The sequence below is a fragment of the Rhincodon typus genome, chromosome 2, assembly GCF_021869965.1.
Source record: "Rhincodon typus isolate 14 chromosome 2, sRhiTyp1.1, whole genome shotgun sequence".
Lineage (NCBI taxonomy): Eukaryota > Metazoa > Chordata > Chondrichthyes > Orectolobiformes > Rhincodontidae > Rhincodon > Rhincodon typus.
Window position 1 is genome coordinate 48,144,225 of NC_063333.1, and position 24,726 is coordinate 48,168,950.

Consider the following 24,726-nt stretch of genomic DNA (forward strand, 5'->3'; position numbering starts at 1 on the left):
GATTTCATTCCCCCATAATAACTGTTGTTTAGATTCAAAATAATAGTACTGGACCTACAATTCTCTCACTTGAATTGAGTGTAAAATTTAATCATATTGTGGTCACAGCTACCCAGGGATGCTTTAACCATGAGGTCAGTAATTAATCCTGACTTGGTCAAAACCAGGTCTGTCATAGCTTGCTGTCTGTTGGTTCCATAGCATACTGGTCTAAGAAATTGTCCTGAAAACATTCTATGAATTCCTTGAGACCATTTCTTCTTTTGTGGGTTAAAATGCCCCATGATCATTTCTATAGCCTTTTGACATGCTCCCATATTTCTTGCCCCACCTTTATCTGCCTCATTTGCAATCATATCCTGTGTGTCTGATCACTCACCGTATCAGAACACCCTACCCAACACACACCCATTCCAGCTGCAGTCTCCATCCCTGCTCCTAGCTCCAGCTCAACACTCAGCCCCGGCCCAAGCCCCAAGCCTTGCTGGGTATTCACCACATTCTCCACTCCCCCCCGCCACCCCCCAGATTTCCCCCTCATTGTGGCTGAACAGTCAGTCCTCAGCAAAGGACTCATCTTCATTCCCCTGCACCCACACGTGAACAAATTCCATGCATGCCTCGATGTCAAGCTCTTTTTCCGCTGCCTCCACCTCCACACCTATTTCTTTGAATGAGAATCCAACCTACCCTCTGATGACCCCTTCTCCCACCTCCACCAAACTCCCATCCTCCTGGTCTCCTCCCCTGCCTCAACCTCTTCATCTCCAACTGCTGACTCAACATCAACCGTCTGAATCCCTCCACCCCTCTCACTCACTCCAACCTTCTCCGTCGGAACGCACAGCCCTGCGCTCCCTTTGCTCCAACCCCAACCTCACCATTAAACCTGCCAACAAAGGGGGGTTGTGGGTGGGGTTTGGGGGGTGTCACAGTGGTAGTACGATGAACTGACCTCTACATTACTGAAGCCAGACGCCAACTTTCTGACACTTCCTCCTACTGTCCCCTTGATCACACCCCACCTCTGATTACCACGCCATCATCACCCAGACCATCAACATCCTCATCACCTTGGGAGATCTCCCATCCACAGCCTCCAACCTGATAGTTCCCCGACTGTGCACCACCCATTTCTATCTCCTACCCAAAATCCTTTATCACAGGTAGGTGAAATGAGAACAATGTTAAAATCAAAGACATCCACCCTTCCCACTGACCAACCACAATAACCCTCTACCTGCATCCACCTATCTCCATCCCACCCAGCCCCACCCCACTCCATCTATTTATTTTTGGGCTTTCCTCCCCCTCCCCAGTACTGAAGAAGGGTTTCAGCCTGAAACGTTGACTTCCCTGCTGCTTGGATGCTGTCTGACCTGTTATGCTTTTCTAGCTCCACATTTATTGACTCTAGCTTCCAGAAGAAGGGTCTAGGCCCGAAACGTCAGCCTTCCTGCTCCTCTGATGCTGCTTGACCTGCTGTGTTCATCCAGCTCTACACCTTGTTGTCTCCAGGCATGACTGTCTCATGGTGCAAAGAATCTAGGTAACACTCCCCTTCTCTGATGCATTGCAGTGTCTGTAGTTCAGCTCCCAGCTCATTTTCTCAACAGAAAATGTTTGACCATCCAATGGAGAAAATCTACCCAAAGCCACTCACCATGACCGTGTACTAATCAGCACTGTTGGAGATGCTGACTGCTCCAGAATACAATGAATCACCAGTACGGGAGCAGTCATTTAGCTCTGCAGATGTAGGTATCTGCACTAATGGAGGCTCTGGGCAAAATCTAGAATGCCCTTGCAGCATTGTGAGTGTGCCTGTAGCACATGGACTGCAGTGGCTCAAGAAGGCAGCTAACCAGGGGCAACTAGAATGAGCAACAAATGCCGCCCATGTCAGTGACACCTGCATTCTGTGAGTGAATTTAAAAAAACATCACAAGGGACATAAAGAAGTCGTTTGTGAATTAGAATAGGAAATTATAGGTGTGCAGCTATCTTCAGAAATTAGGGAAAGAGACTCCAACACAATATGCTGAACGTTGTTGGACAAAGTCTTGCAGGAAAGAAAGGGCCATTTCAGAGAGAAATCTCTGACATATTTGATGATCAATGATTTGCTACACCTAACCCACCTGACGAATAGTGGCGACTAATTCTTCAACAAAGCAGAAAATGATAGTATTACATAGTACCGTGTTACCATCTGATAAAAAGAAGGGATAATACTACCCTCCTTCAGGATTGAAAAAGAAAAACAACTCACCCCGCCAAAGAAAATTGTTCGCATTATAGACAGGTAGGCAACAGTCAGAAGCAGATTTCCTCAGTAGTGATTAGGTAAGTAATCATCTTTAAGGGAGCTGTAATTGAATTGCATCTGTGGGTTTTTATGGGAGAATTATCCAGAATTTTATCACAATTTGCATTAAGGTATGTTTCTTAAGTTCTCTCTTGGATGTCTTTGATTTTAACATTGTTCTCATTTCACCTACCTGTGATAAAGGTTTCTCACTATCAATTGTTTTCAAAATCCTGGATAAAATCACTTCTTAACCTTCTTTATTCTATCTAAACCTAGATTATGCACTCTTGCTCAAAATTTCATCCCTGGAGTTCTAGTGTCATTCTTATGAATTTCTGCTGAACATATTCAAGAGCTGATTTTCTTTTCCCTGGGGCACTGCTCAGTATTGTATGGATTGTCTAGAAGTGATTTAACTAGGGCTTTGTATAGCAATCGAAAAATATTCTCCTTTTACATTCTTGCCCTAAAAATATAAAGGCTAATATTCCATTGGACCATTGACTATTTTTTGTACCTGATCACTACATTTTATTAATCTTTGTACATGGGCCCTAAATATCTTTGGATTTTTGATATTCCTTGATTTTCATTATTGGATTCATCCTCTATTTTTGAAAAATGGATGAGCTCACAGATTAAAATCTCCTGTAAATTTTACACTCCTACTTTAACGATGGTTGTTTGTAATTTTGTGTTCCATCAATTCTACTTAATTTGCCACCAGCCAGTCCAATGACAGTTACAATAGACAATAATTGCTGGCCCAAGCCAATAATACCTTTGAATTGATTTTTTTTTTGAAGTTTTGTCTCTGGCAAACTTGGACATGGGGCTCACTATTGTGCTAATTACGTCATGAATGCCATTAATCACATAATGAATCATTGAAGCGCCAGGACAGAGCCTTGTGGAATAACTCTAACTCTTTCTTCTAATTTGAGTTCATACTCAACATCCTTACTGTTTACCTTCTGCCTAAACAAGCCCCTCATCAGGTCAATATTTATCTTCAATTTTGTGACTTTGAATTTAGCTAACAATCTCTTATTTTGAATTTTATCATATGCCTTCTAAATATCCGTATAAACTACATCTGTAGACATTTCCCTGTCTTCTACTTTAATTACTTTCTCAAGAATTTTGATTAGGCATCCGATTAGTCTCTATCTAACCTTTAGAAACCCATCCCGATTCTCTGTAATCAGATCAAATTTCTCTCTGAACCACTCTGTCCTTAATTATAGATTGCAATAAATTCGCTTCAGCAGATGTTGGACTAACTACACCTTTGACCTATTCTTAAATGTTGACATGGTTGTTACTTCAATCTGATTACATTCAACAGCTTCACACTCCTCTGTGTAAAATAAATTCTCTGTTTAAATCTCGTAAATGTAATCTTATCTCCGTAGCCCCACAATTATTTGGAACAGCCTCTTTCTATTTACTAAGCCACATCTCCGCATAATTTCAAACATCTTAATCAAACTAAAGACTTAAAGTTCTGCAGTATATTAGATATGATAAAATATTCCAAGGTCAATTACAAAAATTGACACCATGTCAAAGCAGATGTCAGAATAGATAGTCAGAAAATTAGCTAAACTAGTAGGTTTAAAGGAGCATGTTAAAGAAGGAGAGAGAGGTGGAGTGGCAGGATATTTAGGAATTTCAGAGATTATGCCCTTGGTAATTAAAGGCTCAATGTTAATTTTTATGCAAAGGAAGTGGGATGCATAAGTGGCTAAACGTCTTGGATACTGTAGATCTGAAGGTAGTTACAGTGATATGGAAGGATTTGAACACATGAATAGGGCTTAATGTGAGTTAGGATACTGTCAGCAATGGTCAGGGTGAGCTCAAATTTAGGAAGATTGAGATCAGCCAGGAGAGCATTAGATTTGTCAATTTTGGAAATGATAAAAGCATGGGTGACAGTTCCATCACAGATGGATTTGAAATGAAGGCAGAGAAAGGTGATAAAGTTGAGGACTTTGGGTTAGTAGTTCAACTGGGGATGAAAAGTTTGTGAACCAATTTATTTAGCCTGAGGCAATAGCCAGTTATGTGGGTTGTAATCAGTATCCAGGGAACAGAGCTTGGTCAGTTGCCAAAGACAGCGGTTTCTATATTTGCAGTGTTTAATTGAGGGATATTTCGCTCAATTAAGGACTGTATGTTGGACAAGGAGACTGACAATACAGTGACATTGAAGTGGATAGAGAGAGATATTGTTATGTTGAGCACCATAAGTGTTCACAGGAACATGATATTGTCTTTTTTTGATCGAATCAAAAAGCAACATGTAGTTGAGAAAAAGGAGGGAACCAAGAATAGATCATTGAGGTAATTGAGAGGTAATAGTACAGCAGTGGGAAGAGGTTATTGTAGGATATTCTTTGGTTACAGTTGGATGCTTACGCAAGGAATCAAGCTAGGGTACTCAAAATTGATTTTCATTGGTGGTAATAGGTTTCACAATGTCTTACAGTTCTGAAAGGGGATACATGAAAGAACTCTTTCTACTTTCAAAATGTATTAAAAAAAATACCACATTACAACAACATTGAATTCTGTTTACTGCTTTTTTTGCCCATTGCACTATGTTATCATTATCCTCGCTGAACTTCGTTTGGTCCTCAGAATTAGTTACAATGCTTCTTATTGAAGCATCGTCAACAAATTATTCATCTGGAATACATGCACCCTTGTTACTAACACTAACCCTGGGTTCAAGTCCCAAATGCTCCAGAGTTATGTAATAACATCTCTGAACCGGTTAATTAGAAAAATAGATTAATTTAAATAAAACAAAACAACTAAGGCTGACCTTGGGTCCTCTTGTGGAACAGTAATAATGTCCCTACGACTGGAGCAGGAGTCAAGTCCTACCAGTTTCAGAGGTGTGTAAAAACATCTCTAAACAGGTTGATTTTTAAAAAAACTAAGGCTTACTTTAGGGCTCTTGTGGCAGAGTGGTAGCATCCCTGCCTCTGGACAAGGAGACTTGGGTTCAAGTCTCACCTGTTCAGAGGTGTGTAATAATATCCCTGAACAGGTTGATTAGGAAAGTATCTAAGGATAACCTTTGTCTCTACCTCTCAGCCAGAGGGCCTGGGTTCCAAGTTCTACAAGCTCCAGAGATGTGTCATGACATCTCTGAACAGAAAATATTGAAGGCTAATCTTTAAATTGCTTTTCCAGTATGGAATTTTAAATTACAAAAAATATAGAGAACAATGTAGGACTAAGCAGGAGGAATAGCTTTCATTCCATTAATCTGAACGTGATTAAAAACACATTTTCAGACATGAGGTTCACCCTGCTGTGTTATCCTAATTGCAACATAGGACACAGGACCATGAAACTTAGGAACATAAGTTCCTGAACCTGCTGTGCATTTCAATAAGATCAAGGCTGATTTGGTTATGATCTCAATTTCACTTTCCTGTCTACCCTCCTAACCCTGGACTAGAATAGAAATTAGGCTGCAGGAATGCAGACTAGATTTTAAAAGCCAAACTGAGGAACTAAAACTGTGTACAAAGAACAGTATCCAATGAACGTTCTTATTTAGAAATAGACAGAAGATTGAGAAATGCCCATAATTTACAGGTATGTGTTCAGAATTGTGGAAGCTTTATCCAGGGGCACACTATTTGTAATATCAGTTAGTTAAAGTTAAGGAAGTCAGCCTTAACCATCATGTACATGGAAGCATTGACAATGAAATGATAGTTAACTGACCTCGGTAGAGGCCATCACAACTGAATCTACTGTATTCTCCTGTAATTTTAACAGGTCCTGTTCCATCCGAGGCAACTGCGTGGCAATTCGGAATATAAATCCATATAATTTTCACCTTTTTTAGAGATCTTGATGCCAAGTGTCATGATCATCCATAATCCCAAACAAGGTGCAGCCGTTTGTACAGGATATATGACCTTCCTCCAGCTGGATGTAGTCAGCTCGATGGGAGTTTCAAAGAACTCCAGAGAAATCTTGCCAGTTCCATGGAGGAGCCCAGAAGGTAGTCAGTGACTTAACTGCCTACTGCTAGCCTTTCACTAGGACTGAATGCCTCGCAGAGTAGTCCCATCCACTAAGAGCTGCTGACCAATCAAACACAGCAGCTCCTCATTTTCATCAGAGGAGTGATGGTTACTGCTGGTAATGCACAATCTAACAAATCCAAGTCGGCAGAGTACCGCCCCGTCAATCAATCCTCAATCATCAGGAAAGTGATGGAAGGTGTCATCAACAGTGCTATCAAGCAGTTCCTGTTCAGCAATAACCTGCTCAGTGACGCTCGGTTTGGGTTCCTCCAGGGCCACTCGACTCCTGACCTCCTTACAGCTTTGATTCAAACATGGACAGAAGAGCTGAATTCCACAAGTGAGTTGTTGGAAGTCAGTCATCTAAGTAAGGAATAAGGAATTCCTCAGATGGCCCTACCAACTTCAGCTGCTTCATCAATGAGTTCACGCCGTCATAAGGTCAGATGTAGGGATGCTCGCCAATGATTGCACAATGTTCGGCACCATTCATGACTCCTCAAATACTGAAGCAGTCCATATTCAAATGTAGCAAGACCAGCACAATATTCAGACTTGTGCTGCAAAGTGGCAAATGACATTCATGCCACACAAATGCCAGGCAATGACCATCTCCAATAACAGAGAAACTAACCATTGCCTCTTGACATTTAATGATATTACCACCACTATATCTCCCATTATCAACATATTATGATTGTCCAGAGAAGGAATAATATAATGACTAAAAGAGCAGGTCAGGGACTAGGAATCCTGCAGCAAGTAATTCACCTCCTCACTCCCTGAAGTCTGTCCGCCGTCTACAAGGTGAACTGCAGCAATTCACCAAGGTGGCTTAGCCAGTGATATTCAAACCCATAAACGCTTCCATCTAGAAAGACAAGGGCAGCAGATTCATGGAAACACCACCCCATGCAAGTATCCCTCTAAGCCACACACCATGCAAACCTCGAAATATATCACCATCCTTCAGTCTCACGAGATCAAATTCCTGGATCTTCCTCCCTAACAGCACTGTTGGTTACCATACACCTAATGGATTGCAGTGATTCAAGAAGGCAGCTCACCACAACCTTCTCAAAGGCAACTACAGGTGGGCCAAAAATGCTGGGCCAGGCAGTTATACCCATATCCTATGAAATAATAACTGTGAAATTGCTGGTATCTGTCACTTGGGCACAAAATAGACACCATTGCAGAGAACAAACACCAATACCTCTTTAACCTAACTTAAAGCACTATTTCTATGGTCTGCCCACCGCCGACGCCGACGCTGCTCCGCCCATCGCTGACAGCGCTCCATCCACCGCCCCCACAGCCAGCAGCTCCACAGTTTACACTAGCACCCAGCCCTGCCAGGTCTTCACCATCCTCCCAAACCTCTCCCTCACTGAGAATGAACGCTCAGTCCTCAGTAAAGGACTCACCTTTATCCCCCTCCACCCAAACATCAACGAATACCGCACACGCCTGGACATCGAACAGTTTTTCTGCTGCCTTGGCCTCCACGCTTGCTTCTTTAATCGCAAGCCTAACCTCCCCCTCCCCTCTACTGACCCCTTCTCCCACCTCCAACACACCCCCTCCTCCTGGACACCACCCCAAGGCTTCCTACCGTCCCTCGACCTCTTCATCTCCAACTGCCTTCGTGACATCCATCGCCTCAACCTCTCCCCCACAGAACATGCAGCCCTCCGCTCCAACCCTAACCTCACCATAAAACCCGCGGACAAGGGAGGCGCAGTTGTAGTATGGCGCACTGACCTCTACATCGCTGAGGCCAGGTGCCAACTCTCTGACACCTCCTCCTACCGCCCCCTTGATCATGACCCCATTCCCAACCACCAAAACATCATCTCCCAGACCATCCACAACCTCATCACCTCAGGTGACCTCCCACCCACCGCCTCCAACCTCATCGTTTCCCAACCCCACACCGCCCGTTTCTCCTTCCCAAAATCCATAAACCTGACTGCCCTGGTCGACCCATTGTCTCTGCCTGCTCCTGCCCCACCGAACTTATCTCCACTTATCTCGACTCCATTTTCTCCCCCCGGTCCAGGAACTCCCCACCTACGTCCGTGACGTCACTCACACCCTCCACCTCCTCCAAAACTTCCGATTCCCTGTTCCTCAACACCTCATCTTCACCATGGACATCCAGTCCCAATATACTTGCATTCCCCATGCAGATGGCCTAAAGGCTTCTTCCTCCGCTTCTTCTTCTCCCACAGGCCCGACCAGTCCCCCTCCACCGACACCCTTATCCAATTAGCCAAACTTGTCCTTACCCTTAACAATTTCTCCTTCAACTCCTCCCACTTCCTACTGACAAAGGGGGTGGCCATGGGTACTCTCATGGGCCCAAGCTATGCCTGCCCCTTTGTAAGATACGTGGAACAATCCCTCTTCCGCAGCTACACTGGCACGAGACCCCACTTCTTCCTCCGTTATATCGATGACTGTATCGGCACCGCCTCTTGCTCCCACGAGGAGCTCGGACAGTTCATCCACTTCACTATCACCTTCCACCCCAACCTTATGTTCACCTGGACCATCGCCGATACCTCTCTCTCCATCCTGGACCTCTCTGTTTCCATCTCTGGCAACCACCTGGAAACCGATATCTATTTCAAGCCTACAGACTCCCACAGCTACCTAGAATACACCTCCTCTCATGAACCTTCCTGCAAGAATGCCATCCCCTATTCCCTCGTCCTCATGCATCACCCCACCAACCTCCGGATTCAATGCATCATCCTCTGCCACTTTTCACCACCTGCAATCTGACCCCACTACCAAGGACATTTTTCCCCTCCCCACCCTTATCTGCCTTCTGGAGGGACCACTCTCTCCACGACTCCCTCGTCCACTCCACATTCCCCACTAGCCCCACCACCCCTGGCACTTTTCCCCTTCCCCATTTCTGAAGAAGGGTCCAGACCCAAAACGTCAGCTTTTCTGCTCCTCTGATGCTGCCTGGTCTGCTGTGTTCATCCAACTCTACACCATGTTATTTCCATGGTTATGCTGTAGCAGAAATCTTAGCATCAGCATTAGAGGCAAAGAGACTGAAATGTACTATTATTTTTCTGAGCACTGAAGGAAACAAGTAAGAATTTGTGTACTGTTTGAAATACTGCAATAATACTTCTGGTCTTCCAAAATAAATCAATTTTCTGACTGGTGGAACTTCAAGGGAAGCCAGGTAAACAGCTATAGTATATAGAGTTCAGCACAGAATGAGGTCATTCAACTGATTGAGTTTGTGCTGGGTCTTTTGAAGAACCATCTTGTTGGTCCTACTTTTCTGCCCTTTCACAATATTGCTGCAGTTTTAATGCCTTCCATTAATTATCCAGTTTTCTTTTCGAAGGCTATTATTGAAGCTGTTTTCACTATCTTTTCAGGTTGTTCATGCTACTTGTTGCATCAAAAACAGTTTTCCTGGTATTGTTTCTGCTTCTTTTGCTAGCCACGTTCAGTCTATGTTCATTTGAACAGTTTAATTCATTCGAACAGTTTCTCTTTATTTATTCTGTCTAAATTATTCATGGTTTTAAATATATCTGTCATATCTCCCCTTAGCCTTTTCTATAAGAACAACCTCATTTTTTCAATCTATCTATGTATCTGTAAGCCCTCAGGACTTAAGATGTTCTAGTTAATGTTTTATTCTTTTGTGAAATGTGGGTGTTGCTGGCAAGGTCAGCATTTGTTGTCCATGAACTGAGCAGTTTACTTTGCCATTTCAGAGAGCTGTCAAAAGTCAACCACGTTGCTGTGGGTCTGGAGTCACATGTAGGCAAAACCAGGTAAGGACAACAGATTTACTTCTCTAAAGGACATTAGTAAACCAGATGGATTTTTATGATAATGATGTTAGTTGTCATGGCTGCATTTACTGAGGCTAACTTTATACTCCAGATCAGCTGCCATGATTGGGATGTCCCCAAAGCATAAACCTGGGTCATTCTAGTAAATCATCTCTATATCTTATTCAAAGACTTTGCATCCTTCAAAAGTATGTTACAAATGAAACAGTATCACAACTGGGGTAAAACTACTCTTTTATATTGATTGGGCTTTTGTGAAATTCTAACAAATAAAAATGCATCTATTGTACAGAGTTAAAATAAGTTGCTATGCCTCTGTCTATCAATCCTTGAACCCCATATGTTTTGTTAACTCGAGTTTTAACAGGGTCAAGGTCCTGGAATTCCCTCCCTTAGTGCATTGTGGCTCAACCCATAGTGGGTTGACTGCAGCGTTTAAGAAGGCAGCTCACCACCACCTTCTCAAGGACAACTAGGAATGGGCAATAAATGGTGGCCAGCCGGCAAAGCACATCCCACAAAATGAATTTACAAAACGAGTTGTCACTTCAAATACTTGCGCACAAACACGTCCTGGTTTCTGAACCCCTGATAAAATTGTATGTGACTTAAGGAATTTTAGATCCTTTATATTCACTTCTTAGAGATTGCCTCACTTGATCCCCAGGTGAATCAGTTTAAGTACAAAATTAGAACTTTGTACTTTCATTGATTTTTTTTACACTACAAGATGAACTTCGCCTCCTTGGAATAGGAATTTAAGAAATGTAATTAAAATAGCAGTAATATTTTTCATTCAATTTATCAAACTTAACAGTTAAAGATTTTTTTTGAGGTTTTCACCATGATGTCACAAGGATGCACTAGTGAATCACAGGCAGTGGACAAATTGCCTTGCTACATGTAACAAGCTGGATATTCTACCTTATGCACAAACATATAAATAGGCTATTTGGATTGTCATGTTAAAGTCCCATTACTGTCATATATGTTTCCTCCTTTTCTTTCCATTACCCTCATTTTAAATATATTCATTAACAACCTTACTGACTTTGATTTCCCTTTCTCTGTGCACAAAATCATGGCATGGGGGTGAGTGAGGTGGGTAATATATTTTTCTTTTCTAACAACCATGTAAATTACTCATGATTCTGATCTTTCTAAACCACTCCTAATTAAGTGGTGAGTCCTCACCTGATCTCACGTATTAAAAAACACAACCAACATCTTCACACCCAGAGCAACACCAATTTTGAGATTATTTGGGCAACTTATAATTTCTTAATTCACAAAATAAATGAAATGATGGGAAGTCCAGTTAGCAGTTTTTAGTATTGTGCCTGTTCCAAGTTTTCTACAACCTGGGTTATTGTAATTTACAATTTGATTTATCCCAATGCTTACCAGACCTGAAATATATTACATACAATACATTGTTACCATTTTAGCCTGCATGTTCATGTGTAGCGTAAGAAAATTCTGTTTAATAAAATACTGTTGTGAGTAGACAATGGAAATTAACCAGTTGAGCAAATATTATCATCCTGTCAGTTTCCACTATGTAAAGCATGGAGATATTGATGCATATATAACTGTGCATGCAGCAGTAAATTCCTTATGATGTCTTAGTGCATACTTGAACTGTGGCCTTTTCTATAATTTAGTGTGAGAAGTTCTAGCATTTCACTCAACTACACAGAACATTTGTATGTGCAATTGAGAGTGGCTGACTTGAATTTCTAAGCATTCATTTCTCAGTTCTGAATTAAATGTTCATACATTTAAACTATTAAGCGTGTGTGAATAACACATTCATTGCATATATGAATAGTCAAAAGCAATTAGTAGTTTCATAGAGGTGGTTACTCAAATGCTGCGACATCACAAGCTAAGTGAAAGGCATTTGATCCGTTTTAGCTTATCAGTCCAGAATAAACCTATAAACCCCCATTACAACAACAAACTGAATCTTAAATGGTTTCAGGACTTTTGCTTCCACTAGATTGCTCACTGTTGAACACTTTCTACAAGAAACCTTTACGAAATCATTCCTAAATTTGTTAGCTTTATTGATTGATGTATTAGTATTGTTTACTATTAGTATTATCTACATTTTTGTCCATTTTACAATACTTTTTACTTGACAATGTTAAAATTTATCAACTGTTGACCCGTCAATATTTTATCTAAATCATTTGTTAGATTCCTAGCTATCCTCTTTGGATCTTCTTTCCCCTTTGCCACATCAGTACTATCTCCTGTCCCCATAACTCTACACCCAATTCCGAGCTTGTGCTGCAGTGGGAATGTCATCATTTGGCCAAACTGGTCAAACATCAATTTGTAAAATCTTTCTGTTATGCATATAGCATGCTGTAAAAGTGGGAGATTTGCCTGGTCAGAATTGTGTGGTTGCTGCAGTATAACAACCTCCCCACATTAAGAGTTTCCATGCACAGGTTGTTGTCATGTGCAAGCAGCATTCTCATTAAGAGGGACTACTGCACATACACCTCCAAACCTAAATTCAGGATCATCTGCAAGTTTGATCAACTTCCATTGATCCTCCAAATTGCAGTGGTTAATAGGTTGCATTTGAAATAGTAAGGATTCTAGCATAACATGGGTTATTATAAGAAAAGGTGACCTCATTGTAGAGTCCCTTACAGGATGGAAGCAGGCCCTTCAGCCCATTGAGTCCACATCAACCCTCCAAAGAGCAGCCCACCCAGGGCCACCCCTCCACCCTATAACATTGCATTTCCCATGGCTAATCCATCTAGCCTGCATATCATGGGCAATTTAGCATGACCAATCTGCCCAGCCTGCATGTCTTTGGACTGTGGGAGGAAACTGGAACACCCAGAGAATGTGCAAACTTCACAGTTGCCCAAGGATGGGACTGAACCCTGGCCTCTGGCACTGTAAGACAGCAGTGCTAACCACCGAGCCTTCAAGACAACTATCTTCAAGACAATTTATTCTATCTGTGCAAATTCAAACTGTGACACTAAAATGAATTCAGTTATGCCCAGCAGAACATTTAATATTAATTACTTTGCAGTACAATCATTCAAGAATCTGTATCAATATGGCTGTTGCAATCACTTTTGTGCAAGTCTTGATTACAAGACTTGTAAACTGGTTAAGATGTATTTGATGGGTTACCCTGTAGGAAATCTGGCTTTAAAGATATGTTACACAGGAAATTAAAAACTGAAATCCACTCAATTCAGTTTCATTGTGTTCAATCTGTTATTGATAGTCTGTAATTGACATTTGGAAATTAAAATGCTCACAAAACAAGTTGTTCAGTTTAAAGTTAAGTATACAATTAAAAACTTAATTTGTGCCAAAAGAAACGGTTTCAAGAATGGCTGATACCTGCTGAATCATTGGGTGAACGTACTGAAAAATGATATTAGTACTCCTGGATATAGCAACTGCAAAAAGTGATAGTTGGCTGGAACTGACAATAACAGTTGGTACATCAGCTTATGAGATTCAAATCTGGCTCAGCAGCAGAAACGGAAGGTGATGATAAGTGAAAAAACTCACCAGAATAGTATACAGTTGAATACCACAGAGACCTGAACAACAAATCTCTGTTGTTCATCCTATTCATTCTTGTAATATTATAAAGTTTCATCATGACAACAAGCCACATTGCCTTTTAATGTATCTGAGGGTGACTGATAACAAGAAATCTAAACTAATTCAGTGTTTGGGCCAAGGAATGGCAGATGGATTTTGAATTAAAATAAGTTTATCTACTTTAGAATAGCAACATGAAAATGCATTTGAAGAAGAGTGTCAAAGTAAAAATTTATGCTGTAATAGGGCCAGAATCAACATGTAAGGGATGAAATCAGTACCATCAGTTCCAAAATCCCAGCTTCAAAATTCCTTACTTATGGAGATTAATTTAAAAACATAGAATTATGGGAAGCTCTATGGTGAATTTACTGTACTGGTCTCTTGTTTTCTTTCCATAATCTTGCTCCTTCCTAGCTTTGTAACCTCCTTCACCTCTACAGTAGCTCCAAGATCACTGTAGTCCTACAGTTCTGGTTTCTTGGTTTAATTTTCTGCATTTCATTAGCAACACTTCCCACAGCTGACAAGTAAGCTTTGGCATTCTCTCCCTAAACCATCCATCCCTCTCCTCTTTTAATATGGACTTCTGATGAAGTTAATGATAATGACTCCTGTGAACAACTTGGAACCTATTACTATGTAAATGGCACCATAGAAATGTAAGTTATTATGCTGTATCATCTACTGGATTTGTTTTAAGGTCTGTAGTTAGAGGATATTGTTCACTTGTTGTTGCTTAGAACTCAGTAAACAATCACTTGGTGGCATTTTCTAAGTCATTTTATAAAAAAGAGTAAAGCCCTTGATTGGTTGGAATCTTCTCAAATAACACAGGTTGCTAGGAAAAGATGGTAGATGTTGAAAGTTTTGGAGGTGCTAATTGCTGTTTTGTAATATGAAGTAGTTTAAAATTCCACCCACCTCGATAAGGGAAATCTGAAGTCACAGTAATTAACGAATGTACCCAATGATGCTTCTTCTGATTGTCTACAAGCTTTTATTGCCTGCATTCCTACTCCTCCAAATGTGTTAGGAAACGTCAAATTATGTCTTAAAACTTACCTTCCCAGCTTCTTCTAGCCCATGATCTACCTCTTGTTAGAACTGGTCTTGGAGTCTGCCAGCGGTCGAGGATGGGGGATAGCGGGCGGAGATGGGGTTCATCACTGCTGCATTACTTAGGCCTCCAACTAATAATGCATCAATAGAGTACAATCTGCATTATTAACAAATGTCTGATTTCTTTCAAATGTTGTCGCATTCACCTGCTCAAAAGAAGAGGTTAATGTCGAGATATGTTGTGAAGGCTACTGATGTAGACTCCCCAGGTCTGCTGTGTACTTTTGGCTCACACATGCCATACTTGCTCCTTCTCCCCAGCAGTTAAAAATGGAGACAGAACTGTGTTGTTCATCAATGTCCTGTTGACGTTAGTGCCTACCCTTGCAGAAAGTCTGCCCTTCTATTGAATTGAGGTAAACACTTGCCTCGTCTCTAGCTATTATAGTTATCAGCTTTATATACAAGTCAGTTTAAAATTAGTACATTAAATTGCGACTGTTGTGGATAACTGAATTCTTTTAAAGTTGATTGTGTTAAAATGGGTTAGATTAGAAGAAAATAAAACAACTTTTGAAAATGGTACCCATTAAATTGAAATGGACAAAACTCTCTTTTATTAATTGTTTAAGGAAATGTATTTTTGTTTTGGGAGTTCAGTAGAGCCACTACTAGATGAGGTGCTATTGCTAGGCAAGCCTAGACTTGTGTAAAGAGTACTGCTTAATTCATTGGAAATCCCTGAGGCTATAGGATGTTCCAGACACTTTATATTGACAATTTTGCATGAGGATTATGTGTTTCCAATTCAACTGTATTTGTAATGAATAACATTGTGATGAATATAATTTGAAACTGGAATTGAAGAAATTACAAGGCAGCAATATTCAGGAATGCTGATGTTCCTAGCAATAGCCAAAGTAACTGTGATATTAATTAATGTCTCGGGGCTGTGATATTAATCAATGTCTCGGGGCTGAATGTTACACTTTTTTGGTCTCACTCCAAATTGTGATGAGTTTTTTGGAGGGTTTCTTACTGCAATGCCTAGTGAGGTTTCTCACTTTGTTTCATTAATTATCCATCACACCTTAGGGCGTCTCTCACACAGCTCTGTCTTGGCATGTGCTATTTCTGGAACAACTCGCCGCTCAATGGAGATCTGCTGAAAGCCCAGCATCCCTTGCACCTCCATCATCTTTAAAATGCCACTGTGCACCCAAATGAGGTATGGCATTCCAAGGCTCCCTGCTTGTTGCTGGACAGAATTTTAACGTTTTGGAAGCATTTATAATCTGACTAAACAAAAACATGAACAAAAACAAAGTTGCTGGAAAAGCTCAGCAGGTCTGATAGCATCTGTGAAGGTAAAAACAGAGTTAACATTTTGGGTCCGGTGACCCTTCCTCAGAAAATTCTGCTGTTTTAGAAGATGATAGTAGCGAATCAGCAATTGGACAACTGGATATGACTGTATGATATGTATTCAGGTATTAAAGTAACCATGAAATCCTTGATCACATGAATGCTGAAGTGAGGGACAAGAGTTCACGTGGAGTTTGTTAGCGAGCAATTGGCAATGCTGCGGAGGGTTATGCTCAGGATATGAATGAATATGAATGATGTATAAGAGAACTAAACAGAAAGAGAAGTAGGTAAGGTAAACACAAACCCTACTGTGATCAAGACTACCACATTCTTAATTTCCAAAATTATTTGCCATGCATCTTCCCAGCATCTGGGTTGAGTATGTGGACCATTTCTTTCGAGCGTTGGTGAAAATTGAACTACCTCTTGGAAGTTCCAGGTACATAGACTTTCAGTTGAAGTGTACTTAAAATCAAGTTTCGCAGCTTACCTTCTAATCATTTCCATTCTTCATGCATGAAAATACTGTGAGCATATATGAAGAAGTATGTACATTTTTTATTATTCATTCATGGGATGTTTAAGTCATTAGTAGGCCAGCAGTTATTGCCCAGAGGGCAGCTAAGAGTCAGTCACATTGCTCTGGGTCTGAAATCCCATGTGGGCCAGCAGTTTCTTTCCTGAAAGGATATTAGTGAACCAGATGAGGCTTTCCCCTTACAATGGTTTCTTGGACATCATTACACTCCTAATTCCACCGTGGCAGGATTTGAATCTGAGTCCCCCAAACATTACCTGGGACTCTGGATTTCTTTTATTCATTTGTGTGATGTGGGCGTCGCTGGCTGGCCAGCATTTATTGCCCGTTCCCTAGTTGCCCTTGAGAATGTGGTGGTGAGCGGCCTATTGAACCACTGCAGGCAATCTGCTGTGAGTTGACTGACAATGCCATCAGGGAGGAAATTCAGGATTTTGACCCAGTGATAGTGAAGGAACAACAATATATTTCCAAGTCAGGATAGTGAGTGGCTTGGAGGGGATCTTGAAGGTGATGAAGTTCCCATGTATCTGCTGCCCTTGTCCTTCTAGATGGATGTGGTTGTGTGTTTAGAAGGTGCTGTCTGAATTGGTGAATTGATAATCTAGTGATAATACCAGTAGGCCATCACCTCCTAATACAACCTGAAGCTGGAAATGTTGAACCAGCAGCAGAACATTGCCATTTTTCATTATCAGAGCACAAGACATCTGAGTATTAATGATACTCTGTTAATCAATGGAATGAGTGCCATTGCAGCTCATTGTGCACAGATTGCCATCCACTAAGGGAAGACTTGTTACCAGGATGAGGATACCCAAGATAAGAACTCACATCATGTAAACTCCTACCAATAGATAATATGACTGAAAAAAAGAGTTGATTTTCATGCTGAAATAGAAATCCAGAGAGTGAGCCCAGCATGGACCTCATGGCAGCAGTGAGTGGGCCCAGCGCAGATCTCATAGCAGTGGCGAGTGGATCCCTACGTTTTTGGGGCAAGCACAGGACCCGGCATTGGAATCGGCAGCTGCTACATTGGCGAAGACAGCATTAGCGAGGTAGGTGCATCGGCAAAAGATGGCACCTGAGGATTGGTGACTTTGCCATTAGTTGGGTCCAGTGCTGGTGGCGATGAAATGGTGGCAGAAGGGCATCACAGTGACATCGACGAGATGGGCCCAGTGGTGAGAGATACGACTATGACATTGGTGGGACTGGTGCAGATGGTGGCGAGAAGGTTTCAGAGGAGAATTGGCCCAGCAGCGAAAGATGGCACCTGAGTATCAGCAATTTTGACGTTAGCTGGGTCCGGCATAGACGGTGGCAAGGCACTCGTGGTTCTGAGCCGGTTCAGAACTTGAACATGAGTTGACTGCTCTTTCAGCAATATCTTTTCATTTTCCTTGTATTATTATAACTATTAAAATAACGCCATATTATGGCAATGGATGAAAGCTTTTCACTGGACTTTATTGTAAAATACTTGTGACAATAAAATCATTCATTCATTCATAAAGTGGGCACTTGTTAAAAAGCAATACTCAATGCCTTCCTTCCTTCTTAATACCTTACAACAACTTAGCCTACCTCCCAAGCACTCATCTAATGTTCACCAAATGTAACTTTCTCATATCATTGTAATTCTCTAAAGGACGTAACTGGGACACAGCATTCAAATATATCATTTAGATTCCAAATAGTCACTAGTCTATGCCCGAGAAAATGTCAGAAGGAAGGACAACACAATGTACCCCAATGGATATATTTTCAATAAAACAGGGCTCCTTTTAAAGATCAGATTGTTGATCCAGTGAGTGAGTGAGTGATTGACCCTAGGCTCAATCTTATCTATGTTGAACTCAGCCAGAGTGATGATTGAGGCACTAGGGAGAGTAAATATTGGCACAGATTTATGTATGGAATTAGTATTCATTGACTTGATGAAGTGATAATATGTAAACATTGGGTGAAGACAACTTTGAGCTTGCCAGTAATACCTCTCAATTGAATGGTGTGCTGACATTCACATAAATAACTGCACTTTCTCAAGGCTTTAGAATGTGACTACAATTCACAGAATTAAACCCCATGCTTGGAAGGAAGAGTATAACATTTGCAGGGAAAAGGTAGCAAATTAGAACAACTTAGTTATTGCAAAATATAGTTAATATTTCAAGAATTTGAAGGGATGCAGTAAGGTAGTGGTATTGTTGCTAGACTAGTAATCCATAGACCCAGCCAGTGTTCTGGGAACAAGAGTTTGAATCCCAATGTAACAGATAGTGAAATTTGAAATCAAGTTGTATGAACCTGGTCTAATGGTGATCATACAATCTCTGTCAATTGTCATAAAACCTACCTGGTTCACTTAAGATATTTAGGGAAGGAAATCTGCTGTCCTTACCTAACCTGGCCTATGAGTGACTCCATACTCACAGCAATATGATCGACTCGTTAAATATACTCAGAAATGGCCTAACAAGTTATACATCTGTATCAAGGTGCTAAGAAATCTAAAGAAAGGATTAAAACCAAACAGACTTCCTGGCATCGACCAAGGCACCACAATCAATAATGGCTAAATCCAAGCCTGAAGAATCCTCTTTTCTGACATCTGGGGACTAAAGCCAAAACTTGGCGAAATGTTCCACAGGCTAGTCGAGCAACAGCCTTCTCTTTGGTGAATACCGACACAAAGTGACTCCTCAGATACTGAAGCAGTCCGTGTTCAAATGCAACAAGATCTAGACAATATCCAGGCTTGGGTTGACATGTGGCAAGTGACATTTGCACCACACAAATGCCACACTATGACCATCACCAATAAGAGACAATCTAACCACCACCCCTTGACATTCAATGGTGTTATTATCACTGAATCCCCCACTATCAACATCCTGGGGGTTATCATTGGCCAGAAACTTAACTGGACTCATCAGATAAACACAGTGGCTACAAAAGCAGGTCAGAAGCTTGGAATACTGCGGTGACTAACTCACCTCCTGACTCCTCAAAGCCTGTCCACCATCTACACGGCACAAGTCAGGATTGTGATGGAATACTCCCCACTTGCCTGGATGAGTGCAGCCCCAACAATACTCAAGAAGCTTGACACTATCCAGGACAAAGCACCTGCTTGGTTGGCACTACATCCACAAGCATCCACTCCCTTCACCACCGATGCTCAGTAGCAGCAGTGTGTACTATGTACAAGATGCACTGCAGAAATTCACCAAAGATCCTCAGACAGCACCTTCCAAACCCACAACCTATTCCATCTAGAAGGACAAGGGCAGCAGACGTATGGGAACACCACCACTTGCAAGTTCCCCTCCAAGCCATTCACCATCCTGACTTGGAAATATATCACTGTTCCTTCACTGTCACTGGGTCAAAATCCTGGAATTCCCTCCCTAATGGTATTGTGGGTCAATCTACAGCAGGTGGACCGCAGCAGTTCATGAAGGCAGGTCATCACTACCTTCTCAAGGGCAACTAGGGACAGGCAAGAAATACTGGCCAGCCAGCGACATCCACATCCCACAAATGAATAAAAAATGTATTCATTTAGGACCTCACCTACGTTTTCTGGTTCTTCACACAGATTTCATTTATATATAAAAAGCCTAGGGATTATCCCTAATCCTGTTTGCTAATAACTTTTCATGACCCACTTTAACCCTTCTAGTTCCTTGTTTAAGCTCTTTCCTACTTATATACTTCAAGGGCTTCATCAGTTCCCATCCTCCTAGACCTTACGTCTGCTTCCTTTCTTTTTCTGACCAAAGTCGTAACATCCCTGGTCATCCAAGATTCATATAACCTGTTATACCTATCCTTCATTCTTGCAAGAATATGTCTGTCCTGAACTCTTATCAACTGCCATTTGAAATACTCCCTCATGTCCGATGTAGATTTACCCTCAAACAGCTGCCTCCAATCAAAATTCTCCAGTTCCTGCCTAATATTGTTGCAGCTTGCCTTCCCCCAATTTAACACCTTCACCTCGAGGACTCCTTTTATCCCTATCCATGAGTATTTTAAAACTCATAGCATTATGGTCACTGCTCCCGAAATGCTCTCCCACCAAAATTTCACTCACCTGGCTGGGCTCACTTCCCAAAACCAGGTCTAGTATAACCCCTTCTCTGGTTGGACCGTTTACATATTGTATCAAGAATCCCTCCTGAATGGTCCTTGCAAATGCTGCACCATCCAAGCCCCTAGCACGTAGTGAGTCCCAGTCAGTACAGGGGAAGTTAAAATCATCCACCACAACAACCCTGGTGTTTTTACATCTTTCCAAAATCTGTCTACATATTCTCTCCTCTATCTCCCTCTGGCACTTGGGAGGCCTGTAGTATACCTCCAGCGTTGTGATTTCACCTTTACTATTCCTGAGTTCTATCTGTATTGCCTCGCCGCGCAAGTCCTCCAATGTATCCTCCCTCAGTACAGCTGTGAGATACTCCTTTAGCAGTAATGCAACTGCCCCACCTCTTTCACATCCCTTTGTATCATACCTGAAACATTTAAATCCTGGGACATTCAGCTGCCAGTCTTGCCCCTCTTTTAGCCAAGTCTCTGTAATCACAATAATGTCATAGTTCCAAGTACTAACCGAAGCTCTAAGTTCATCTAGCTTGCCTATTGTACTTCTTGCATTGAAACATATGCATTTCTGACCACCTCCCCTGCTCTTTTCAGCAGGTTCCCTGTCTGTTCCTGTTCTTAGTCATGTTTGCCTTGATTTCTACCTCTCCCTCAATTTCTGCCTCTACTACCCTACTCCGCTGGTTCCCATCCTCCTGCCACACCAGTTTAAACCCTCCCCAACCACTCTACCAAGTACAACCCCCGCCCCCCCCTCCCCCCCACAAGGACATCAGTGCCGGTCCTGCCCAGGTATAACTCGTCCAATTTGTACAGGTCCCATGTCCCCCAAACTGGTTCCAATTCCCCTCGAATCTGAAACTCCCCCACCTCACACCATCTTTACAGCCATGTATTCATCCTATATATCTGCTGTTTCTACTCTGACTAGCTGGTGGCACTGGTAGTAATCCTCAGATAACTACCTTTGAGGTCCTATATTTTGACTTCTTCCTAGTTCTCTATGTTCTGTTTTTAGGACCTTATCCCTTTATTTACTTATGTCGTTAGTACCAATGTGTACCACTACTGCTGGCTGTTCGGCCTCTCCCTCCAGAATGTCCTGCAACTGCACCGAGACATCCAGGACCCCAGCACCAGTGAGACAACACACCACCCTGCACTCTCGTTTGCAGCCACAGGAACACACATCTGTTCCCCTTACAATTGAATCTCCTATAAATATAGCATTTCTATGCCTGTCTCTCCCTCCCTCTGCAGCAGAGCCAACCATGGTGCCATGAATTTGGCTGCTGCTGTTATCCCCTAAGAGGCCATTCCCTTCAACAGTATCCAAAACACTATATCTGTTTTGCAGGGGAATAGCCACACTGCCTGCTTAGCCCTCCTGCTCTGCCTGGTGGTCACCCATTCCCTTCCTGCCTGTGAGATCCCAGTCTGCAGTGTGATCACCTCTCCATACGTGCTATCCACGACACTCTCATTGTCTCATCGTTTAACAAAGGTTGCAGGAATAATACTGGAAATTACAGGCCTATGAGTCTCACGCCAGTGGTAGGGAAATTATTGGAAAAGATTCTCAGGGACAAGATTTATATGCATTTAGAAGCAAATGGATTTATTAGCGATAGACGACATGGTTTGTGTGGGGGAGGTTGTGCCTCACTAACTTGATTGAGTTTTTTGAGGAGGTGGCAAGGATGATTGATGAGGGAACAATGGTTAATGTTGTCTACATGGACTTCAGTAAAGCCTTTGACAAGATCCCTCAAGCAGACTGGTACAAAAGGTGAAGCCACATGGTATTGGGTGAGTTGGTAAGATGGATACAGAATTGGCTTTGTCATAAGAGACAGAGGATAACGTTGGAAGGATGCTTTTCGGAATGGAGGTCTGTGACTAGTGGTGTTCCACAGGGATCAGTGCTGGGTCGTCTACTATTTGTAGTCTGCATAAATGATTTGGAGGAAATTATAGCTGGTCTAATTAATAAGTTTGCAGGGGATGTAAAGATTGGTGTAGTTGCAGATAGTGAGGAGGATTGTCAGAGAATACAGCAGGATATAGATCAATTGGAGGCATGGGCAGAAAAATGGCAGATGGAGTTTAATCCTGACAGATGTGAGGTGATGCATCTCGGAAGGTCAAGTACAGCTGGAAATTGTACAGTGAATGGCAGAACCTTAGGAGTATTGATATGCAGACGGATCTGGATGTGCAAGACCACAGATCATTGAAGGTGGCAGCGTAGGTAGATAAGGTAGTAAAAAAGCCTTATGGCATGCTTGCCTTCATTGGAAGGGGCATTAAGTATAAGAATATACAAGTTATGCTGCAGCTCTGTAGAACTTTAGTTAGGCCACACTTTGGAATATTGAGTACAGTTCTGGTCACCACATTACCAGAAGGAGGTGGATGCTTTGGAGAGAGTACAGAAAAGGTTTACCAGGATGTTGCCTGGTATGGGTGATTTTAGCAATAAAGAAAGGTTGGCTAGACTGGGTTTGTTTTCACTGGAACGCAGGAGATTGAAGGGTGACCTAATAGAAGTTTATAAGGTTGTGGATGGCATGGATAGAGTGGAACGTATGAGGCTTTTTCTCAGGGTGAAGGGGTCAATTACTCAGGGACACAGGTTCAAGGCTCAAGGGGGAAGGTTTAATTCAGATGTGCAAGGGAGGTTTTTCACACAAGGGGTGGTTAGTGCCTGGAACGCGTTGCCAGAGGAGGTGGTGGAAGCAGGCACAATAGTGGCATTCAAGAAGCACTTGGACGAATACATGAATAGGAAGGGAACAGGGGGATACAGATCCTGTAAGTGAAGGCAGTTAGTATAGAAGGGCAAAATGTGGTGACACAGGCTTGGGGCCTGTTCTTGTGCTGTATTGTTCTTTGTTCAGCCATACGTGAGAATCATACCTTACAGACCATGACCTAGAAAAGCCATCACCAAGCTAGAATGTTTCTTGTCCCACCAATAGGACAAACACACCAGAAGTTGCAGTACAGAGGTACGCAGTTGCCCACCGACTATCAACATTGTCTCTGGATGCCATGAAGTCTATTAGCATCAGATCAAATATAGGCAAGATCTTGCTCATTACAACCTACTACAACCATCTCACTTATGAAATGAACACCAATTAGAAAGTGCATGAGGGTGGCAAGGGCACAGAATGTACTCTGCATAGGGGAATCCTATGTCCATTTCCAAGAGTGGCTTGGTGGCACCAGTTTTGGCTGGGTGTTGATGGACGTAGCTGCTTGACTGGGTGTGTGGCTACAGCAAAGGAAGCAGCAAAGAGGATAAACTTACTTGACATCATCCTCACCAATCTACCAGCTGCAGATGCATCCAAGATGACAGTGTCAATAGAACTGACCACCACATAGTCCTTATGGAGATGGAGTCCATTCTTCACATTGAGGATACCCTTCATCATGTTGTGTGGCAGTGCCATCATGCTAAGTGTGATAGCCTTTGAACATAACTAGTAACTCAAAACTGCCATTCATGAGATGGTGTGAGTCATCATCAACGGCAGAATTGTGGAATATTGGCCAGGTATATCCTGTCCACAGAAAGTAGGACAAATTCAAGCCAAGCAATTTCTACCCTATCAGTTTGATCTCAGCTAAATAGTGGAACAGGTTGTTGATAGTACGATTAGGTCAGAAGTTAGAAATCCTGCAGTGAGTAATTCACCCCCTTGTCTCCTCAAAGCCAGTCTACCATCAATGAGGCAGGAGTGTGATGGAAAGTCTCTACCTGTCTGGATGAGTTCAGCTCAAAAAAAGCTCAAGAAGCTTGACACCATCCAGGAGAAAGTGGTTCACTTGATT

The 24,726-nt window shown here is 42.0% G+C and overlaps 1 protein-coding gene across 1 annotated transcript in view; it reads left to right on the top strand.

Moving 5' to 3' along the window:
- Positions 1-16,067, top strand: part of LOC109929954 (frizzled-1-like) — a 33,316-nt gene extending 17,249 nt beyond the window's left edge. Inside the window, exons 2-3 of the mRNA XM_048614987.1 lie at positions 10,125-10,184; positions 15,957-16,067. Coding sequence (XP_048470944.1) covers positions 10,125-10,174 — 50 coding nt within the window. The 3' untranslated portion in view covers positions 10,175-10,184; positions 15,957-16,067. The remainder of the gene's footprint in view (positions 1-10,124; positions 10,185-15,956) is intronic.
- The last annotated feature ends 8,659 nt before the right edge of the window (positions 16,068-24,726 follow it).